The sequence below is a fragment of the Heterodontus francisci genome, chromosome 16 (assembly GCF_036365525.1).
Source record: "Heterodontus francisci isolate sHetFra1 chromosome 16, sHetFra1.hap1, whole genome shotgun sequence".
Taxonomy (NCBI): domain Eukaryota; kingdom Metazoa; phylum Chordata; class Chondrichthyes; order Heterodontiformes; family Heterodontidae; genus Heterodontus; species Heterodontus francisci.
In genome coordinates, this window is record NC_090386.1 from 93,091,614 (window position 1) to 93,115,841 (window position 24,228).

The 24,228-nt window shown below is 43.7% G+C and overlaps 1 protein-coding gene across 1 annotated transcript in view; it reads left to right on the forward strand.

Moving 5' to 3' along the window:
- The window catches only part of chmp4ba (charged multivesicular body protein 4Ba), a 49,261-nt gene extending 25,524 nt beyond the window's left edge, over window positions 1-23,737 (forward strand). Inside the window, exons 2-5 of the mRNA XM_068048643.1 lie at window positions 15,329-15,506; window positions 18,540-18,654; window positions 20,232-20,358; window positions 22,525-23,737. Of these exons, the coding sequence (XP_067904744.1) occupies window positions 15,329-15,506; window positions 18,540-18,654; window positions 20,232-20,358; window positions 22,525-22,586 (482 nt within the window). The 3' untranslated portion in view covers window positions 22,587-23,737. The remainder of the gene's footprint in view (window positions 1-15,328; window positions 15,507-18,539; window positions 18,655-20,231; window positions 20,359-22,524) is intronic.
- The last annotated feature ends 491 nt before the right edge of the window (window positions 23,738-24,228 follow it).

Genomic DNA, 24,228 nt, shown 5'->3' on the forward strand with positions numbered 1-24,228 from the left:
GCTGTTGGATGTAGTGGAATGCACTGTATCCCCTTAATCCACACATTGCAGTTTGTATTCACCTTCTCCACCAGGGATGCCCATCTCGCCTTTACCAACTTGCTGGTTGTCATCGACCCTGGCGATCTCCATTGCTCCCTCTCTATGTCAGCGATGATGTGTCGATGGGTAGGTCCTCTCATAGGTATTATATGTCTGTTTCTCCTGCAAGGATAGAAAAGAGAGACAAGACAGTACTGGCCTCTATGGCCAATGCCAACAGCTCATGTATAAAGCTGCATGTCTCAGTGCAGGCAGCTCCTCAGACGACCCCGCCCCACCAGGGCTGGGCCAGCCTGCCCTGGGTTGCATGTCTCTGCTACTCCTGCTCCGTCAGTAGTACAGCAAGCAATTCAGTGGGTAAAACATCAGCCAAAGCAATGGCTGCCACTGTGGGTTTAAATTGGGCATGCTCTCCTTCTGTCCTGCCTCTGTTCTCATCACTGAGGCTGCTGATTGGCTGCCAAACCTGTCTCCAAGCCCATTAAAATCAGGGCCGATGACTCTTTACCTTCCTAGTAATGGTTTCCCACCGCTGGAAGGAAAGTCCTGCCCAAGGTGTCCGGTTCGGCTATTGCACGTGTACGTGGTACAGAGAGGTGAGGAAAGGGAGAAATAGATTTGAATCTTTTCATTCTGGGAAGATTGGAACATGGAGGTAGAGATGCTTGTGGTTCCAGAGGAGTAAAGTCAGAGTTCAGGCTGTAAAACCTGACACCAAGTCTCACGCATTAGTTCAGGTGATCAAAAGCTTAGTCAAAGAGATAGCTTTTAAGGAGAAACTTAAAAGTAGATAGAGGCAGATAGGTTTAGGAAGGGAATTCCAGTGCGTGGGGCCGAGGCAGCTGACGAGGCCTGTGGTGAAGCGATGAAAATCAAGCATGTAGCCAATATTCCATATGTACCCATTAATGGTTGCCTATAATTGATTTGCTGTACAAGATGGTTCAACTGTCTGAATGGATTCAAAAGGTAATTGTTGCATTGTAGAATTGAGTACCATTATTTATGCAGGAAGCATTTAGCTCCAAAAATGCAGCTTTGCATGTAAGCTGTAGAGAACTGTATCTGAAAATCTCCACAATAACAATACTGATATTCACAGGCACTGCATCAAAAGCAGAAAATGCTGGAAATACTCAGCAGGCCAGGGAGCATCTGTGGAGAGAAAAGCAGAGTTAACGTTTCAGTTCAGATGAAAGGTCATCGACCTGAAACGTTAACTGTGCTTTTCTCTCCACAGAGGCTGCCTGACCTGAGTATTTCTAGCATTTTCTGCTTTTGTATTCATGGGGTGACAGTGGCGTAGTGGTAATGTCACTGAACTAGTAATCCAGAGGTCCAGGCTAATGTCCTGGTGACATGGGTTCAAATCCCACCATGGCAAATTAATTAATAAAAATCTGGAATTGAAAGCTAGTCTCAGTAATGGTGCCATGAAACTATCATCAATTGTCATAAAAACCCATCTGGTTCACTCATGTCCATTAGGCAATGAAATCTGTCATCCTTACCTGGTCTGGCCTACGTGTGACTCCAGACTTTCAGCAATGTAATTGATGCTTAAATGTCCTCTGAAATGGCCTAGCAAGCCACTCCGTTGTCAAGGACAATTGGGTATGGGCAACAAATGCGGGCCTTGCCAGCGAAACCCACATCCCATGCAAGAATTTAAAAAATCATAGTCATGGACCTTAAAGGTAACCATCAACTGATGCCAATGTAATTGCTGTTTAGGCAGGTTGTTGTGCTCATTAAAGGGGACCAACGCTCTTTGCTATGGGATGTTTGCTTTTTGAACAGAGAAGTCTGAGCCATATTCCTGTAAATTGGCATTGCTCCCTTTTTGTTCTGCTGTCCACAATCCCAAGCAGTGCCTTTTGGAGGGCAATTTATCAACATATTTCATCACAATGCACTGGGAACAGTTCAGTGCCACTGACTCCCTTAATGATGCCAGCTTGATTTTGATCTTGGCATCATGCACAGCTGTTGATTGGAGGGCAAGTTATTCTGTACATGAACCAAGTGCACGAGGGGAGGAAGCAGCTATACAGCTGGTGAGTTTTGTTAAAAGGAAGTCTGTTTATAATGGAGCCCTTTCGTCAGTTCAGTGGATGCCTGCAAGTAATATTCTAGAGTCATAGGCTGAGAAATTGGGATTGTGTGCACCCGTTTTTTTTTTTTGGGAGGGGGCACTACAGGTCCTCTTGGAGCTCCAAAATGGAGTCCGCAGCATGCAAAGCACTTCGGAGGTGAATCATGCCGAATGGCGTATTGGTGAGGGCAAAACCATGCGCATTGAGTGCCTGCTGGAAATATGCAGAGCAAGAAAATCATGGCATCAATCAGTGTGAACACTGATTTGACACCAGTAGTGCCATTTTAGAGCTCAGACTCCAGCTGACGCCATCTCTTAACCGAGTACTTCTGAACACTGTACCCCCGCCCGCCACCGCTCACCCCCAGCGCTACTTAGAGAGTTCATTTAACCACTTAAAGTTTAGTTGCTGGTTGATTTGTTTTTTTTCTGGCTGAATTGAGGTTGAAATCCGTGAGGATGAGAAGTCCACTCGATGCAGAGGCTGGGTGAGGAAAGCAGTGGAGATATGTCTGAGAATTCTTTGGTACTTGGGTGTGAGGTAAACAACAAGTATTTAAATGAGCAAGAGGGGTGGGACAAGGTGAGATGCTCAAAGGAGGAGAAAGTGTCTCAGGAGTAGGAGACAGGCCAATGTGTGCTTTGGTGCTAAGGGCCACACAGTCAATAGCCAGGTGGGAAGGTGGTACCACCCCTCAGTCAGGTTTCTGTCAAGGCCGTGATGTCAATGCAGTCATTAAACTCGTGGATGGTAAGAACATTGTTCAAGTGAATGGATTTTGTGGAGGGAGATGGGGAAGAGGGGCAGTTATAGCTGGACCACTGGCAGAGTCCACAGGATCAGCACTGGGAAGATTGAGTTGGACAGGGAGGAGATAAGCATGTTTCGCTCCCAACAGGCATGCTTAATGAGAAGATTGGTGAAAGAATAGGATGTGCAGTTGGGGCTGTTGCTCGTTAGGAGGCAGTGATGAGTGCTGCGATGGGCCCTTTGGAGGATGCTGAGAGGGGCTCAGGGAAAGTGTAGGCTTATCAAAAAGTGAGTCAAGCCTGGGATAGCAACAGGAGAGTAGGGAGGTCTGAGTACTGAAGGGTTAGGGTAGGGATTTGGGAGGGCAGAGTAACTGAGAGGGGAGAATTGAAAGGAGAGAGGTGCCTAGGAGGGATAAAGAGAAAAGATTAATAAGTGGGAGTAGAAGTGATGATCTCTGGTCCGAAGTGGCAACCAAGCACACATGTAAATGGATACAGGGAAAACTCAAATTATATAGGTCTGATTACTTAGCAATTCTTAGAATATTTATATCCTGCTAGTCAATGGGGGATAGACAATAGGAGGGAGTCCAGAGTTAAAGTCGGAAGTCACGTGATGCGATAAAGATAATTGGGGGAAGTCGGATTGGAGCATTGACCAGCTGTTGTCCAAGTATGTAGACAGGTCTGACAGGCGAGTGAAGTCCAGAAGTGATTGATAATGGCGAGCGTTCAGGCTGCCTTTAAGTATCAACACTTAAGCCCTTTTAATGAAGACACTTACATGGAATCTAAGCAATCATACTCTGACAGTTGTTAATTTTAAATGTGCACAAATTGTTGTCATATCCTGCAGGTGCTGAACATAGAGCCCCTAGCCCTTGCAGTGGCAAGCCTATGTCATGACTCTCCAAATGATTACTATTCCCTTAGTATCTCGAGGGGGTGGAGCTGTAAAGTTTTTAAATGGATTGCAGTAGACTATGATATAAAGCCTGGGTTAACCTGAATTGTTTTTATACATCTGGGGAAGGAGTCCTTTTCTGTGGAGGTTAACTTTTCTTGTAGCTTGTTTCCTAATCCCTATGAACCAGGACTATAAAAACTGAAGTGGCTGCAGAGAGTCGGCCGCTATGACTAATTTTGTGTCCCTAGCTCTGCTATTTGTGTACTCGGCAGTGTAAGTGATCTATTTTTGCACTGAGCTAACTTTGCAGTTTTCAGACCTCTCACCTGGTTTCTGTGAGCTCTGCAAAAGCCACGATTCGCTAGCTATTGGGAAGTACCAAAAAAGGCTTGCATTTCCATGGTATTTCAGAAACATTTCAAAGTGCTTTGTGTACAATTAGTTACTTGGATAACAAGTCATCAAGATCCAGCAAACAACAGTTGCAGTTAATCTGCTTCTGATTGAGGGAAGGATATTGGGCAGGATACAGAGTAGCCCACACTTTATATGGTGCCCTGGGTACAGGTAGATGGAACCATAGTGATGTCTTTTCCCAAGTATAGAATCTTAGACCATACAGCACTCCCTCAGAACTGTACTGAAGTATCAGCTGAGATGTGTGTCCTATAGTGCGACTTGATCCCATTAACCTAATTCCTCACGTAGAGCTTGTTCTCGCTATTTTTTTTAACTAATCATTTGGTAGAAAAATGCTACTATTATCTTTACCTACAACTGCTGTGTGTTAACCTATTTAAGATGTCATAGTAATGTGTGTGTTCTGTTTGAGGTCGAAAAGCAGCTGGCTGCACAAAAATGTGTTGGACTGTGCTTATTTCTAATGAAACCTATTTCCAGAGGAAACATTTTCATGTTTTTGCCCTGTTCTATCCAGTGCTTTCAGTATAACTAACTTCCCATAATATGGACCTCTCAAATAATTGACTTTTTAAATTGTTTTTAAATTAAAAATAATTCTCTTTCCCTCCACAGTACGTCTTATTGGCTGTCCTGTGCTTTGGTACATTGAGGCCCATTGTCATTCATAATCGGCAGATGGGTACTGAGGTTTACGCAGTATCCTGCAGAATAGATAACTGTTTCTATGTGGATTTAATTCCTTGTAAATAGAGCAGAAATGGTAGTCTTTAGTGGGGCCCAACTTGAGAGGGAGCAGTTCTTGAATGGTATTGATGCTCCGCAATTAAGCTCGCATTGAAACGTCTACCATTCTTGTTATTGCTGTGATACTGCTCCCAAAGGCTGCACTCATAGCCTACTGGTCTAAGCTAGTCTGGAAGGGTGATTGCCTTCAGTCAGATATGTCGCTGAGACCAGCTGCTAAAGTCCACCAAAGCCGGGTGCTATAATTGGCTATAAAATTTTACAAGAAATCTCTGATAGCTGGAAACTTTTTCTAATGTGAGGGAAGTTCTAACTTGGTCCTTTTGGACTACTGAGCAGGAGAAGATTTATGCTAGGAACTGTAGTAGACCATTCAGCCCCTCAAGCCTGCTTCACCATTCACTTCGATCACCGTACCTCAACCACATTTACTTGTCTGTGTGCCAGATCTCTTGATACCTTTACTTCACAAAAATCTATTGATCTCAGCCTTGAAAATGTCTATTGAACTCCAGCATACACAACCTTTTGGAGAAGGGAATTACAAATTTCTACTACCCTTTGTGTGGAAAAATTGTTTCCTGATTTCTCTATTAAATGACCTGGCTCTAATTTAAGATTATGTTCCCTTGTTCTTGATACAGGTTATTCCTTGTATATTCACTCACAATTTCAAATACTTTCTCTTCAAGCTGCAGTTTTGTTTTTCAGATTTACTCTGTACATTTTCTTTTCTAGCTGGCACTCATTTCCTGGGACCTGCAATGCCATGTATAGATTTTTTTCATAGAATGCTTACAACACAGAAGGAGGCCATTCGACTCATCATGTCCATGCTGGCTCTCAGAGTAACTCAGCTAGTCCCACTCCCCTGCCCTTTCCCCACAGTTCTGAAATGTTTTCTCTTGAGATAAATTCCCTTTTGAAAGCCTTGATTAAATCGGTCTCCACCACACACTCGGGCAGTGCATTCCAGATCCTAACCACTCGCTTTGTGAAACAGTTTTTCCTCCTGTCGTATTTGGTTCTTTTGCTATTCACCTTAACTCTGTACCCTGGTTCTTGGCCCTTCCGCCAATGGGAAGGTTTTCTCCCTATCTACTCTGTCTAGACCCCTTTTATGTTGCTTTGTTGAAAATGTTTGTATATTTGATAAAAGAGCAGGAGATATGGGCCTATGCTCAGCCTGATTAAACCTAGATCTCATTGCTAAAATAGGTGCCCCAGCATCCCAACAGCTTGTACAGGTACTTACTGCACACCACCGCAATGTCCAATGACATCTCTGTTCCATCTTCACTCTGACTCCATAACTAGGGGTGATTCTCACCTGATCAGAGCAAGCCCTTTTTTTTTCATATCTGCATGTGGTCCCAATTTATTTACCATCCAGTATCATATAAACTGTGGTATAACATGCTTGGTAAAAAGCCATGTACATGTAATGGATGCTACCTGGTCTGCTCAATTACCTCATTTTTCTGAGCCTTTTTTCAGTATATACCCAGTTGGAGAGAAGTGCTTTGCATATATCAAAATGGGGGAGGCAGAGGCGAATTGCAGTCCTGTAAATGTGTGATGCAGATAAGTTTCTATGGGAGACCTGCCTTGTTAGATGCTGAGTGGAAATCCTGCATTGACCTTGTTTGACAGGCTGCAGGAAATGCTCTTACCCTTGGAAATGTGCAGTCCAGAGCCATTCAGACCAATGGACTGTTTAAGCATGACTTTCTCCTTTTTCTAATTGTTCTGATGCTGGCCAGACTTTCAGTCCTCTACAGGGTTAACGCTTAACGCAATAGGAACTGCAAATGCTTTAGGCAGTACACTGTGTTTGTACCCGAAACACACACACATTGCGCTGATAAAGCAGGCCACTGCTTGCTGTGTTTCTAAACCAGCATAGGACAGAAAGTCCCAGGTTTGATCCTTGGTCTGTACTGTCTGAGCTGATCTTGGTTTACCTCAGTGCTAGGGAGGGGAAGCAGGCCAACTCCGATTGCTGCTCGCACTCACCGTCTAAGCTCACGTGTTAGAAGAAGCCGCTGAACTGAGACACTGGAGAGCGGTAACCCCCACCCCACCCTCATGGAATTGTATTTCGTGCCCTCTGACAAGTAGGGGCAAGTGGCACAGTCTTGAACACTGCATTATCTCCCCAGGCGTTGAGCCAGGCAGTACTCCCTGGTGTCTTGGCTACTATTTATCTCAACATTACTATCAAAACAAAGATCCTCTGCTCTCTATCTCATTGCTGTTTATGAAAGTTTGCTGTGTGCAAATTGGTTGCTACATTTCCGGTATTATAGCAGTGAACTACACCTAAGAAGTGCTTTATACAGCACTTTGGGACCTCTTGTTGCCATGAAAGACGCTATTGAAATTTTGGCCCCTTGCGCATTCCTGATTTTTATTGCTCCACCATTGGCAGCTGTGTCTTCAGTTGCTTGAGGCTTAAGCTCTGAAATTCCCTCCCTAAACCTCTCTGCCTCTCTCTCTCCTCCTTTAAAACGTTCCTTCAAACATCCTCTTTGACCAAGCTTTTGGTCACCTGTCCCAATAGCTCCTCATGTGGTTTTGTGTGAAATTTTGTTTTATGATGCTTCTGTGAAGTGCCTTGGGATGTTTTATTATGTAAAAGCACTATATAAATACAAGTTTTTTTTTGTATGTAGATCTTCAGATGCTGAATTAATGCTCGTTAGGTTATAATATGTATCAAACTGCAGTGAACCCTGTACCCGAATAACAATTACTAATATTTTCCACATGGCTTCGACCTGAGAACTACAGGGTGAGTGTGTTTGTTCATTTCTGGCTCTGCTGGTTTGCCCCCCAGTATACAAAATGAGTTCTCAGCAACTTGGGGGGAGGGGTGGGGGCAGCAGTTATTGTAACAGTCATTTCGTCTTCCATTGTGGAAATATAAAATCTTCTGGCAGGTATAATGTTTGGAAAGCGCAAGGGGCTAATTCTGACTTTGTGATAATGTAAAACGGGTCTGAACGAATCAGCAGCCCAGTTCACTTCTCTTTTGACCTTTTATTTCCATTCACATCAAATGTAAATAACAAAGATCAGGAGAGGTATAAAGTAGGCTGCTGATTCGCTAGCACCTGATCTGCACCATCAGAGTCAAAATTACCCCCAGGGGATTTTAAATGCCTTCTGTGTGTGTGTATACGTGCAGGCATGTCTATATATGTAGAAAAATACCATTTATTATAACTATATATGCAGCTTTTAAAAACTGCAATTCTCATTGGCACATTTTAAAACTTTTTTAAGCAAGTCACAAAATTAATATGCAAACACTAAACTCTGCTTTTAAGAATACTCAATGTTTGAACTATGGTGTGTACAACAAAAACTGTCTCGTATCATGCAATGAAGCCTGATATTGTAGACTCTGGCTAATGAGTGTTATGAGCTATCTGGCAATGGGAAAGAGACTGGATGTTGAGTGGGATGCTGCATTTAAAACAAAACAGCTGGCTCAGAGAGTTAGAGTGATCGTTCTGCAAAGATGCATTTCATATGACTTTTATGAACCACTAAAGCTTGGCCCCCGTGGTTTTTGATTTGTTGTAAATCGTGATATGACTTTAAATGTGTCTTTGGGTGTTTGGGAGGACAAGCAGCTAGCTGAAGGCTGTGCTACTTGTGGCAGAGTGTGGTGAAAAGGCTGGTGCAGAACTGGCAGTCCAGAGTTGGAAGAGGAGGCATGGAGGGGGAGGCGAGGGTTGGAGGAGGATGCAGCAAGGTTGTAAGGGGATTTGTAGATTAGGACCAGGATTTTAAAATCTGTAGTGTGAAGGGGGATGTGGGGGATTTGAGGGTATGTAAATAGGATGAGAGCAGTAGACTCCTGGCTGAGTTGGAGTTTTTCTTGAGGTGGAATTTGGAAGGCTGGTGAGTAGGGCATTGGAAATGTTGAGTCAGGAGGTGACAATGGCATGGATGAGGATTTCTGTAGCAGTGAGGCTGATGTAGGTACAGAGGCAAACAGTATTTTGGAAGTGAAAGTCAGCAGTCTTGGTGATGAACAGGATGTGGACAATCAAGCTCGGCTCAGGGTTTAGCAGAACTCTTGAGATTGCATACCAGAAGGTTGAAGGTGAGCTGTTCAGGGAGGAAGTCAGGGGTTGGGGGTGCGTGGGTGGAGGTTGTTTGCTGGCAGGGGCTGAACAGCTGATTTTGGTCTTACCAATATTGAAATGCCAGTTGCTGTGTGGCTGATCCATGATCTGATAATTAGAAGGAACTGTGCAGAGAGCCTTTATTTTGGAGATAAAGATATCTGCGAGACCCTCACAACTAATGCCAGCTGTGAGGGTGGTGAGACCCCAGAGGAACTTCAAAGAAAGTGGTCTGTAGTGAAGAGATGTTAAGGATTTTTCCTATAGGATGATTTGGCTGCAGGTTGGCGAGGTGATCGTTTTTCAGATTTGGCTGTGGGAACTTGACCCCTGGGATCCTCTGATTTGTGAACATGTAGGTGGGGGTTGTATTAGGACAGCAGCAGTTGTGGAAGAATGGGAGGGTTCTGGATAAGAACTCAGTAAACATAGGCAGGAATATTATGATGGATGAAGGTTCTTTGGGGTAGGGTATTGTTTTTGGGTGGAGAGCGATCATGGAGGGATTTGGGGTAAACGCGTGGGATTTGGGTAGTGACAGAAATGAGGAATAGTAGAAAACTGCTTTGTTGACTAGAGGCACAAGATCATGGACAGTGTGAAGTCAAGATGCTGACTGTGGTCTTGGTGAGAGAGTTGATGTACAGTCTAGAGTGGAAGGACCCTGGAAATGTGAACCATTTTCCATATCTTGGGAGCCTTCTCTCAGCAAAGACAGACTTGGACAGTGAGGTTCATTGCCTCCAATGTGCCAGCTCTGCCGTTGGCTGACTGAGGAAGAGAGTATTTAAGGATCAGGTTCTCAAACCTGAGGCTATGATCATGGTTTACCGGGCAGCACTGATCCCTGTGCTTCTCTATGCTTTGGAGACTTGGACAACCTACAGCAGGCACCTCAAAGTACTGGAGAAGTATCACCAGAGGAGTCTCCGCAAGATCCTCCAAATACAGCGGCAAGAAAGGCGGCTGAACAGCAGTGACCTCTCCCAAGCCAACCTCCCCAACATCAGGATGCTAATCACCCAAAACCAGCTCCGCTGAGTGGGACATATTGTTTGCATGCCTGACACCAGAATCCTGAAGTTGCTGTTCTACACAGAACTTGGTCACGGCAGGAGACTCCCAGGAGGACAGCAGAAACACTTGAGATATCTTCAAAGCATCCCTGAAGAGATCAAACATTACCCATCAACTCGTGGGAGCCCCTGGCTCGTGACCGTCCTAGATGGAGAAAGCTCAGTCATTTGGGAAGGCATCATACACCTCGAGGTGAAGTTGAGGGGTCGGAGGGAGTGCACAAACCTCCAAACTACTCATCTACCTGACCCTTCAAGCACCACCTGCCCTCCCAAGGCAGAGTCTGCAGATCACTCATTGGATTCATCAACCATCTCAGAACCCATCAACCCGGAGTGGGAGCAAGGGACTGCTTAAGAAGAGGAGAGTGGGTTTAGGAATGGTCAGGGGAGAGGAGGCGTGGGAATTTAGGTGTTAGCCAAAATTACTGAGGAGGTTGCTACTCACTGCAAAGATTGAGCTAGGAAAATGGGAAGGTAGCTTCAGTGAGGAAGTCACTCCGACCTTGGAGAGTGGTAAATGATCAGGATCTCAATAGGGAGGTGGGAGAGTGGTAGTGGGTGAGGTACTGGAAAGTGGAGAGGGAGCCGTGGATTAAGTTGCTAATTTTGTTCATCTTAAGACGCTTCCAATCTGAGTGAATTATTTTAAAAACTGATTTTATGCTAATGTAAAGAACTTTTAAAGTAGCAAATGCTGTCAACTTGTTGCAAAATATTTCTAACCGCTTCCTTAAATGAACGGAAGTTTGGAAGCAAACATTTTTCGGGGAGTGAGGAAATATATATGTACCACGGTAACTTTGCCTGATTTAATATAGCATTTGATATGATACTATATAGTTGCCTAATGTTTGCTCATTGCCAAGCGAATGAATTGTACAAATAAACTATTGCACAGCTAACCAATTCATAGGGTGCCAACATCATGAAGTGCCGAGAAAATGGATCTGAAAATTACTTGCCACGAAAAGTTGAACTGTTTTTAAACTAACCTAAATTAACTTCTCACCACTCCAAAATGAGCTTTTCCTTTCAACCGGAGGATGCAAATTTAAGATATTGATAAATGAAAAGAGGGCAGATGGAGATTTTTTTTTACACAGTGCGGTGTTGTGACCTGGAATGCACTGCCTGAAAGGGTGATGGTGAACTGGAATACTTGAAGGGAGAAGTTTTAAGGGCTATGGGGGAAAGGGCAGGGGATTGGAACTAGTTAGATCTCTTAAAGAGTGGCATAGGCACAAGCAGTCATATGGGCTTCTTCTAACCTGTATCATTCTGTGACTATGGACTGGATCACAGGCATAAAAAGGATTTTAATTTCACTGTTAGATTAAATAAGCTCAATGATGGGGTGTGAAAATGCTTGGGGTTACTGGAGTGTAGTGGTTGTGTAACTGGACTAGTAATCCAGAGGTCTGGACTAATAATCTCTAAACTTCAGTTCAGATCCCACCATGGCAACTGGGGAATTTAAATTGTTAATTAAATAAATCTGGAATTTTAAACAATGTTAGCATCAGTAATGGTGACCATGAAACTACCAGGTTGTCATAAAATCCTACCTGGTTCGCTAATGTCCTTTAGGAAAGGAAATCTGCTGTCCTTAACAAGTCTGGCCTATTTTTGACTCCTAACTGCCCTCTGAGATGTGAGCAAGCCACTCAGTTGCATAGGGGTAGGCAATAAATGCTGGCCTTGCCCATGCTGCCCACATCCAGTGAATTAATTAAAACTATTAAAATTGTGCCAAAGACCTTAGAAAGTTTGTATAAAACAGTGAACAGGATTGGAGAGGGAAGTCAATGGCTGTTGGATCACAATCTAAGTTTAGCTGAAGCTGGAATGTATAACAGAACAGAGCAGTCGTTGGGTGCAATTTTCCACCTTGGTGCCTGTGTGTGTTTATGTATAAAGCTTACTTTGAGCAGCAAGTTTAGATTGCTTGTGGACCTGGCAGTTTAGTGGTGTTTACATCAAAGGCTCCTTTTAGCAATCCACGCCTTCAGTCAGGTGTGTTGCCATAGCAATTTTGACTTTAGTATTCATAAGCCATGCTGTTTACTGGAAATCGCTGTGTTGTGACAGTTGGATATGGGCTCCACAGCTACACTTCAGAGGATTCCATTGCTTACGTGCTCATGTTAACGCTCCACATTAAAATATTGCAGAAAGACTGAGTTAATCAAATGCGGTCTGAGTGTAGCAATAACATTTCGGAATGGTGGTTTCCTAATGCAGTATTCTTAACAGTTTTTTTTGGTTGAAAGACCATTTTTCAAATGGATTAGTAATCATGGAATCCACCCATTGTTCCATTCTAAATTATAATACTATAAATGCCTTGCACATTTACATTTATGAATGTAAAGTTCATCAGTGTCCTGTTAAAAGGACTTGTATGAAATTTTGCCAGGGTGTCCAATTATAGTGAACATTGAAGTGATTGGCGATGTGGAAACTTTTATTTTCCCAGAGAGTGGTGAGCCTGTGGAATTCGCTACCACAGAAAGCAGTTGAGGCCAAAACATTGTATGTTTTCAAGAAGGAGTTAGATGTAGCTCTTGGGTCTGAAGGGATCAAAGGGTATGGGGCGAAAGCGGGAACAGGTTACTGAGTTGGATGATCAGCCATGATCGTAATGAATGGCGGAGCAGGCTCGAAGGGCCAAATGGCCTACTCCTATTTTCTATATTTCTATTTTCCTTTCAGCTGAAAGGTGACCCTACAGGTTAGCAACATGCTTGCTGACTTCACCCCACGGCTTCTCCCTTTTCTTTGTGGAGTGGGATTAGGCTCAGGGGCTTCTGTTAGAAAAACTGGTACCATTTCAGGTGTAACTCTTCGCCGCCGCCACCACCTACTCCTAGCACAGCTGCTGAGTGTTTCAAGTTTTTATCTTCTACCTCTGCTGTTTACCAGCCTGTCTGCTAGAATATTGTTGACACACTGCCTAGTATGTGACCTGTCATTGGGACACCACCAGTAACTGGGTCCATGGTTTTGTCTGGATTCAGTCTCGGGGCCCAACTGCTGTTCTGTGAATCAACCTTGACTTGAACTGCATTCCAGGCCCCTGGACGGGGCTTGTGTGGCAGCTCCTTCCTACCTTCCACTAGCCCCAACCCTGATAATCCATTCCTGATATCTTTGGGGCCTCTCCTCTCCTCTCTTGGGATTCTCAGTCAGTCCGCGGTCCTGCTAATCCGCTCAATTGTCTGTTTCCAGAGCTACCCAGCCCCAGAGCTGGCCTGGCAATTGCTTACCAGTATCTTGCTGTGCACATGCACTAGGCCTCCTCCGTGTCTGGCATCAAACCCCCTGGTATGTGAGCTCTCAGTTGTGCCACTCAAGCAGATGAAGGAAATCAAAATACCGGCGACAGCGCACAGCCGACTCACACCATCGCAGCAATGAGTCCTGTTCACATTCAGTTACAAACCCTGGAAAGTCTCTGTGGACTGCATAGTTTGAGAACCGCTGTCCCAGTGCTTAAGGCCCTGTGATGCAACAACTCCCATGCCTCTGCTTACTCCTGTTTTTATCCAGAACCCTCCCGTTCTTCCATCCCTTCCCGAATCAGAGGAACCAAGAGCACATCCAGCCTGGATGCCCATTGCATTATTTGTTGCCTCTCCCATAATCATCCTACAATGGGAAAAATTCTGATCCACCTTCTTCTAAAGTACGACATTAAAAGCTAACTGCGTCAACCTGAATGATTCAATAATCTTAAAATAGTTAGAACCATAGAAAAGTTACGGCACAGAAATAGGCCATTCAGCCCAACGTGTCTGTGCTGGCTGAAAAAACTAGCTGTCCAATCTAATCCCACCTTCCAGCACCTGGTCCATAGCCTTGCAGGTGAGAGCACCTCGAGTACAGGTCCAGGTATCTTTTAAAATGAGTTGAGGGTTTCTGCCTCCACCACCAATCTGGGCAGTGGATTCCAGACACCCACCACCGTCTGGGTGTAAAAGTTTTGCCTCATGTCCCCTCTAATCCTTGTACCAATCACCTTAAATCTGTGCCCCCTTAAAATTGATTCTCCGCTAGGGGAAACGAGTCCTTCCTGTCTGCTCTATCTAGGCCCCTCATAATTTTGTACACCTCTATTAAATCACCCCTCAGCCTCCTCTGTTCTAAGGAAAACAACCCTAGCCTACCCAATCTTCCCTCTTAGCCCTGGCAGCGTTCTTGTAAATCTCCTCTGTACTCTCCTGAACAATTATGTCCTTCCTGTAATGTGGTGACCAGAACTGTATGCAATACTCCAGCTGTGGCCTAACCAGTGTTTTATTCAGTTTGAAGAGTGATACGTGGGAGAGTCACTACTTTTATCTATAGTGAGCTGCTGCAGTCTCCAGACTCTTCGGGGGCTGTGCAGTTAAAGGAGGCGGCGCTGCTACCCCGAGAGAACGTGGGACAGGTCAAGAGTTTCTGTGAGGGCGAACACAGCCTTTAATGGCCATACAAGCCAAAAGGGTGGGTGATAAATACCCGCCATTCATGGCAATAAGACTCGGGAGTTTCCTCTACTTCTGTTCTGACCTTCAAATTAAAATCAGCTCCTTTTGGAAAAACCTTATTGCACATACGCCTTGTTTCAATTCTCCATTTTTTTCCATCACGTGATCTCTTTTGCTATTTTTCCACCATTTTTATATTTAACATTTCATTTTTACATTTATTTCACCTAGATTGGAACCACAAATGATGCTTCTGGCCTCTTAAAAAGCCTTTATTGTCTGTCCTTGTCATCTTTTCCATTTGTTAAAGGAGTTTGAGTCTAATACTTTTCACTTTTTACACATAATTACATTGAGGATGAATACTGGACACAGCTTTCCTCTATCTGCATAGTTCATTTATTCTCTCCTTCACCTCAACCCCCTCCCCCCCCACTTAACCACCATTTCCACTGAATTTTTTATTTTTTAAACCTCAGTCAGAAATAAACCTTGAATATTGCTGGGAAATAAAGACTGAACTACGGGAGTTTTAACTATAATTTCTGGTATTTTGATCTCCTGTCCTAATAATTTTCCAAAGTGAGTCAGTTTTACTTGGTCAAATTTGTTGGAGAAATTAGTGACACTTTTCTAAGTCAAAGTTACTCATTTGTGTTTCTTCCGTTATATAGCTGCGTTGCAAGCTCTAAAGCGCAAGAAGAGATACGAAAAGCAGCTGGCACAGATCGATGGCACTCTGTCTACCATTGAATTCCAGAGAGAAGCGCTGGAAAATGCAAACACTAATACTGAAGTTCTCAAGAACATGGGCTTCGCTGCCAAGGCCCTGAAAGCTGCTCACGAGAACATGTAAGCAGATCAGCACTTTTGTTATCCTAACCTGTATTAAACCCACTCATCTTCCCAGCTCCCCCACGTCCATTGAGAGGGGGGAAATACAACATTCGATTCATAGAAAACATACTGTGTCCCATCAGAATTGCCTGTTGGACTCTGGTAATTGAGTCTGACAGCTGGATTTCTTACTTTCCATTATTTAGAGTAAGAAATCAGGATCTTAATGGTGTTATGGGTTCAACATCACCATTTCACTGCTTATTGCCATAATCTTTTGCCTCTTTGAGAACAAAAGTTTCCCATCTGGTTGTAACGTTTCCATGTAAAATAAGTTTGGTCACTTCAAATCCAGTTGCCAACAGTTTTTGAGTGAGTTACTCTTAATTTTGACTTCCTGCTGGTGCCTTGCTCATCTGCTCAGAGTGGTTACTACGGAGACATGGGAAGGAAGCAGGATCGATGGGAATAACTGACACCTGTTATTTTAACTGTTCCTGCCATAAAATCAGGGCCATTGTTCCAAGCATTGGGATGGTTTGGTTTTGTAAGGACTGCAATGCATGGCCTGTTGCTATCCTATCGTGTACATTTCTGCAAGTACCTTGCTGCCGTCTTTGACATTCTTCCTGTAGAGCTTTTACTGAATAAATAACACTCTGGGCAGTCACTTGAAATTTTCATTGCTCTTCAAGAATAACAGATAAGTTCCTTTGGGAATTTTTACCGCTCAATATGAAATTGCATCTTACAGACCAAAAAAATACTTGCGCTTAAAACTTTCACACGAATAATGGTCACTTGGACGAGCCACTGGAAGTGATCACCACCTGTAGTTATACAACAGCAAGGAGTCAAGAGCTTGTGGGTGGAGGAAGTTGGTGTGAAAAGAGGGTGAAAGACTTTCCCTATCCAGGTTCCCATTTGTACCGTTGCCTGCAAAGAATTTGTAGCACAGAAACCGGCCCTTCAGGCGAACAGGTCCATGTGGTGTTATGCTCCACATGAGCCTTCATCTAACCCCATCAACATATCCTTCTATTACTTTCTCCCACATGTACTTAACTAGCTGCCCCCTAAATATATCTATGCTATTCGCCTCAACTACTCCCTGTGGCTGCAAGTTCCACATTCTCACCACTCCCTAGTTAAAGAAGTTTCTCCTGAATCCTCTGTTGAATTTATTAGTGACTATCTTATACTTATGGCTCCTAGTTCTGGTCTCCTGTAAGTGGAAGCATCTTCTCTGTGTCTACGCTATCAAACGCTTTCATAATCAAAACATCTCTATCATCTCTCAGCCTTTTCTCAAGGAAAAAAGCCCCAGCCTGTTCAATCTTTCTTATTAGATATAACCCCCTCAGTTCCAGTATTAACCATGTTAAGCTTTTATACACCTCCTGCAGTGTCTCTGTCTTTTTTTGTAACATGGAAAATGGACTGTACCATTCTGGTCACATGCCCTTTGCCTACGTGGATTCTCCTCCTGCTCAGTGCTATTGCTGTTCTTTCTATTTGAGTGATTTGCCACGTTACAGCACTGCTGTAGGTTAGGCTTATCTGGGTTCTTCCAGGATCCGGGATTGTTTGCTAGGTGGAACAGTAATGGAATCAGCTCTTCCTCTTCTTTGAGCTACAGCTCCATTGACGAATCGGGATCATGATTGGGAAGCAGGTTCCTCAAGTCCTGTTATAAATATTTACTGTTTTGTTGGCCATCACCCACTGCTGCAGATATTTTTTTCCTCCTTCTTTTCACCCTGAAAGGGCCTGACTCTCACTGGGGTACCATTGCACACATCAACACCCTCACAGTACTTCACCTGGACAACCTTCCATCACATGCAGCCCCTTGATACTGAGTAGGTAATTTTACCATGGGTCGTATTGTAGCCAAACCTTATCCCATCCTTGCCGGATGTCATCTGAGCAGACAGTTTTGCAGCAAGTGTCACTGGGTGGTGAGATGAGCAGAGATCTCTTCCCCTGCCCAGGGGCTTAATTGCAGCAGCCTGTTTGACTGCCTTCTGCTGAAATCAACTGAGACTACAGATTGAGCCTGTGACTTTCTAATCAGATTGCATAGCCCAGTGTGGTCCTGAAACAGTTAATCACTGGACTGTAAAGTAGCAGGCAGAGGATCAGTAATGGGCCTTGGTGCCTTCGGTGCTAGGCAGGGGAACAATTCAGTCAGTCACCAATCCTTTCACTATCATGTGAGCCCTGCAGAAATGCATGTATGCAGACAGAAGGCAAATGAGGGGGAAAGGAAGAGAAGGATATGTTGATGGAGTAAGATGAAGGGTGGGAGGAGGTTTGTGTGAAGCATGAACACCAGCATTGACTAGTTCAATCACATGACTTGTTTCTTTGCTAGAAATACTATGTCTATAACCTGTGTACACTTTCCAGCCATCGGGTGTGGCAATTCTTAACTGATCTCTTTTTTTCCCCTTTCCCCAAACAGCTGAGAGTAATTGCAGCACTTTTAATACCATCAACTAACTCACACAAACCAAGGGCGGTGCCTGGACTCTCCTGCTCTATGAGCAGTTGCACCCCAACAAGCAGATCATCCCCCAAGGTTGAACACTCCCACAATTTGAAAGTTTGCTTCTAAGTAACTCTATTCCCCACCCCCAGCAATTCCACATACCCTTTAACTTGTGCCTCAGTTGTAAAGTTGGTTGTTGTTCAATACTGTGATTGAGGTGATGCTGCTGGGTCATTCGGCCCACTGCGCCTGTGCCAGCTCTTCAAAATAGCTATTCGATTAGTCCCACTCCCCATTGTCCTACAAATATTTTCCCTTCAAGTATTTATCCAATTTCCTTTTGAAAGTTACTATAGAATCTGCTCCCACCGCCCTTTCAGGCAGCGCATTCTAGCTCATAATAACTAGCTGTGTAAAAATCTGTCTAGTGAGCTGGTAGGACCAGTCTTCCTGACATTATACAGGCAAGAAAGAAAAAGTTAGATATTTGGGTTGTGCCGTATAAAGTCGAGATGACACAGTGGGTTCACAATATGTTTTTGTTTGCATTTAAGGGACATTGACAAAGTAGATGAACTAATGCAAGACATCACAGAGCAGCAGGAGTTGGCACAGGAAATCTCTGACACAATTTCCAAACCTGTCGGGTTTGGTGAAGATTTCGATGAGGTAAGGATTGCTTCAAACAGCAAAGTGATGTAGAATCTGAAGCAGTATCAAAGAGGTTATGGGTTGCAGGTATGCATTCAAACATGCTCAAGAGATTAATTTGAACCTATAGACTATCTCTCAGTTTTCCAAGTGCTTTTAAAGGAGGCTGTTGTGAAGGGATGAAAAGTTTTTTGTGGGAAACAGTAGCTTCTAGAGTGGCTGCCATTGAGCTGCTGTTCCCTGCGATAAGCTGAATAAGTCAAATGTTGGCCCAGATTTTGCTGGAGCAGGGAATCTCATGGCGTGGCCTCATTAGTTTGACTTTTTCTGAACTCTTCAGCTCAATATTTTTGTGCCGTAACTTGCTGTAAGTGTACACTGCTGGTGCTGGGAGGGCAGTGGGGCATCTGGGATCTTGGTGAATGACAGGGCCAACAGTCTTATCTCCTTAACCTGAGATTTGAGGATTGAGAAAGAAACAGAGGAATAGCAGAGAAAGATGGTGTATTAGAGTCAAATTGGATACAGGAAGAGAAAAGAGGAACTGAAAGGAAAAGTAAAAAAAATGTAAAATTTGACATTTTTAAATCTCAACAATTTACAGAAAGCAGATTGAACATTTTAAATTGTTCAGTTTCTCGACCAGTGAGCATTTCCTTGACAATTAGCACGTTAGTTTACTTGCGCTGTTAATTATCAGGCTTAACTTTCTGTGGTGAGTTTAATGGGCAATTAATGTGAAATCCAGCAAGTTCTTAAACAGCACCTCACCCTTCGCCTCCCTGTTATATTATGTAAATCGACCAGCAAGTTTTGAAAATTTGCAACTCGCCACATATATCTCAATCCCCGAACTTGCTAGCCAGTTTGCACAACTCTTTTGAAGAGTCCATTTAAGCAGAGTCTCTGGGAACTACAGCCAACAGAACTCACAACCGAAACTACAGTGTGCCCTGTTAACACATCATGTTTTTCCATCAAGATCCAGTCTGATGCCCTTTTTGCCCAGTTTCCATCTCCTTTGATGGGATGTTTTATGGAATAATTGTACAATTCCTTGCTTTAGTACCTGTCCATTCAATTCAGTTGCCAATATTGCCACAAAAGATGTCTTTCTGAAAATGCAATGGCTGGGTTGTGCAGGTAATAGTAACTTCAGGGAAATTGTCAAGTAAGAAACTGCATGTAATTCCTGCTGATTTTTTTTTAAACTTAAGAAATATGAGCAAGAATCGGCCAATTAGGCCCCTTGAGTAAGATGATGGCTGATCTTCGACCTAAACTTCACTTTCCGCCCAATTCCCATTCAGTTCCTTTCTCCTGTATGAATGCGAAAGACACAGGCACGTGATCGATGCATACCTCAGACCGTACCTGAAGCTGTTGGGACCAGGGGGTGGGAAAGAGGAAATTCCTTTTTCTGCTGATGGTAGAACAAACAGGAGGATTTGCCTGTCCCAGTGTCCAACCTAAGAGTGCAATGTCGAAAACCAAGCTGCTTCTGAGCTTGGTGCAATAGTCCTTCTACAAATGTTTGTTTTTGGGTATCTTCAGCTTTGTGATGAGATTAAACTGCTGGTTGTGCCTCTCTGTAGGATGAGCTAATGGCTGAGTTGGAAGAGCTGGAACAAGAAGAGCTCGACAAAAACCTGTTGGAAATTGGAGGAGCAGAGAATGTGCCACTTCCCAACGTTCCTTCCACCTCCCTCCCAGCCACGCCAGGTAGGAGATATCCCAGCATAAACCATGGCTTTTTGATGAAATTAGTCCTGACACAAAGAAAATTGGTAAAATTCAATTTTCTTAAATCGGCTCTTACAAATTCAGCCGTGTTTCTTTGCCCTACTGCTGCCAATTTCATCACTTCCTCCTCACCGGAAAAAGTGAAGGGAGGGTTAGGATGATCAAGGCCCTAATCCTTAAGAATGGATTCTAACAATTTCCCAACGACAGATGTTAAACTAACTGGTCTGTAGTTTCCTACTTTCTGCCTCCCTCTCTTTTTGAATAAGGGCGTTATATTGGCATTTTTCCAATCCACTGGAACCTTTCCCGCATCCAGGGAATTTTGGAATATTATAACCAATGGCTCCATTATCTCTGCTGCCACTTCCTTTAAGACCCTAGGATGTAGGCCATCAGGCCCTGGGGACTTGCCTGACTTCAGATGGGGTGGGGGAAGCAGGGAGCGAGCGGCCGGAGAGTGGGATGGGGGGGGGGGGGGGCGGGTGCGGTGGGGAGAGTGAGCGGCCGGAGAGTGGGATGGCAATGAAACGTCACAGAATTACGGAGGGTGTGCAGCACTGTCAAAGGTGCTGTCCTTCTGATAAGACTTTAAAAGCGCAATGTTCTCCGATTATGAAACATGTCCATTGTGTGCTGCCATGGGTGAAGTTCTGTGATAAATTGAGCAGTGCCATCTTTAATCCTGGCAGCTGACTGAACGTCACAGACAGTGACGTTTCAGTTGATGAAGTTGCATTTGCGTATGTGCTAGTACAGCGCCACCTAGTGGTTGTGTTGTCAGCAAACAGCCAATTCTAAAGGGGGTGCAGGAGCAGAGGGACCTGCTTGTCTATGTGCATACGTCATTGAAGGTGGCAGGACAGGTTGAGAGAGTGGTTAATAAAGCATACAGTATCCTGGGCTTTATTAATAGAGACATAGAGTACAAGAGCAAGGAGATTATGTTGAACTTGTATAAGAAATTAGTTCGGCCTCTGCTGGAGTATTGCGTCCAATTCTGGGTGCTGCACTTTAGGAAAGATGTGAGGGCATTGGAGAGGGTACAGAAAAGATTCATGAGAATGGTTCCAGGGATGAGGAACTTCAGTTATGAAGATGGATTGGAGAAGTTAGGACTGTTTCCCTTAGAGAAGAGAAGGTGAGAGGTGATTTGATAGAGGTATTCGAAATCATGAGTGGTCTGGACAGGGTAGATAGAGAGAAACTGTTCCCGCTTGTGACAGGATCTAGAACGAGATTTAAAGTGCTTGGTAAGAGAAGCAAAAGTGACATGAGGAAAAGCTTTTTCACGCAGCGAGTGGTTAAGGTCTGGAATGCGCTGCCTGAGAACGTGGTGGAGGCAGGTTCAATTGAAGCATTCAAAAGGCAATTAGACAGTTATATGAAAAGGAAGAATGCGCAGGGTTACAGGGAGAAGGCAGGGGAATGGAACTGAGACAGTTGCTGTTTCAGAGAACCGGTGTGGACACGATAGGCTGAATGGCCGCCTTCTGCACTGTAATGATTCTGTGATTCTGCATGTATTGAGGTTAGCAAATCTACTGCAGTGAATCCGGACATCGATTCATTTCAATGCAAATCAGATAAATCTTGTTTTTCACATGTCAGCTAGTGTCACAGAAATTTAATAACTGGCCTGAGATGTTTCTACGCATTGTGATGAATAGACTGTGTGTACAAAATTATCTAAGCCTGATTTTCATGGGTCTCTGCTGTACAGTCGATAGTTGAATCTTATAAGCACAGAAGGCGACCATTTGTTCCATCATGCCTGTTTGAAATAGCTATCCAGTTGGTCTCACTTGTCCCATAGCCCTGCAGTTTTCTCCCATTCAAATATTTATCTAATTTTCCTTTTGAAATTTACCAATGAATCTGCTTCCACCACGCTTTTCAGGCTGTGTATTCCAGATCATAAGTCTCTGCATCTCTTCTCTGGCTCTTCTGCCAATGACCTTTAATCTGTGTCCCTTAGCTACTGACCCTGCTGTCAGTATGTATTTGTGTTGTTTTCCCTCCATCTGCCTGCATGCTTAATTTTTGTTGCAATGGAGGCCAGTGAGGATTGGAATTGTGAGGGTGCCGTGTGTTAAAGGGGATGAGCTTCCTTTTCATCTCGCTCTTTGTTTTCACTTTCTACAGCCAAGAAGAAGGAAGAGGAAGATGCTGAAATGCGGGACCTGGAAGCATGGGCTTCTAAGTGAAAACAACGGGCATCTTGTAAAGCACGGACTTTGTTATCTGTCGCAGTTGTGGGTACTTCGTTATGCATTGAAAGTTGTGAGCAGAGTAAATTTCTGAATGGCCACCCAGAATATATTTTGGGGAGGGGGAAGGGGGTGTGCAATGTGACATTACAGTTTACTGTACAGGAGGAGGAGCAGAGAGGAAAATACTTTTGTCCCAGCTTCCATTGGATATTCATTCGTGTTGATGATTACAAGCTTCAAGCCCATGACTCCCAGTACAGCTCGCTCGCTCTTCCTGTGGGATCAGTGGCCCCTATTGCACTGCCCTTTGTTACTTAAAGTCTCTCTACATTTATGAAATAGAGATGCAGTGCAGATTGGTATTTACAAGTGACTGAATTCCTGTAGCATGTGCATAACTGTTTGTATAATTGAGGTGAAGCGGTTGTTTGAATATTACACCCCTGTAGTTGTCTTGATTTCCTCTTCCATTCTGATTCATTCTTTAAAAATTCTTGGCCATAGACCTTTTTAAAAAAAAAAAAAATAATCAATTTTGTTTTTGCCTGCAGAAGACTCTTGACTTCCAAAACTTGTTGATTATTTTCTCCCCCACCCCCAACATTTAAGCTGTTTAGAAGTGTAATTTAATCAAGTATAGACCAGTCATTTACTGAGTCTGATTGCTCACCCAGTGCCTCTGCTGATTTAAAAAAAAAAATCATTTTAAATTTTTTTTTGGATGATATAGGTCACTTTTTTAAAATCCTGGGTGTTGATGAAGGGGAGAGAATTGAAGTTTTCTTTTATTCTCCTCACTGGATGTAATTTCAGGACACTTCCTTTTCTATGCCATGTGATTTACACGGAAGCCTATAAGATACTTCTAAAAGCTTCTTTTGCTAGATGCTGCATCCCCCCTTGAACACAGGCTGCACACAGCAAGACGCTGGCACAATGGGGCTCCTCTATCCTCTATAAAAACACCTTAATCCTACTTAAACCTGCTGTAAATATGTTAAGAAAAAAATAAAGTTCCTTTTAATGTAACAACTTGTCTCTAGCCAGGGGTTTGAAAGTTGGAAGTAGAAATGCCTGAATCGGCGTAACTTGAACCTTGTGAGACTGTTGGATCCTATAGGAGCAGCCATTAGACACGTTTCTCCCTCTATCAGCAACACTTCCAATGCCAGCTGTGGCTTAATTGATGCACTCTGAGTCAGGGCACTGTGGGTTCAGGTCCAACTCTAGAAACCTGAGCACAAAATCTGGGCTGACTCACTCAGTGAGTGAGTGCCGCACTGTTGGAGGTACTATCTTTTGGATTAAACCAAGGCTTCGTCTGCCATTTCAGACTGCTCTATTTCAAAGAAGAGCAGAGGAGTTCTCCCCAGTCTCCTGGGCTATATTTTTATCTCAACCAATTACTTATAATAAAAAAAAAAATGATCTGATCATTATCACATTGCTTTTTGTGGGAGCTTGCTATGCGCAAATTGGCAACTTTTTAAAAAAAATTCATTCTCGGGATGTGGGTGCCGCTGGCAGCGCCAGGATTTATTGTTCATCCCTAATTGCCCTTGAGAAAACGGTGCTGAGCCACCGCCCTGAACTGTTTCGGTCTATGTGGTGTAGGTACACCTACAGTGCTGTTAGG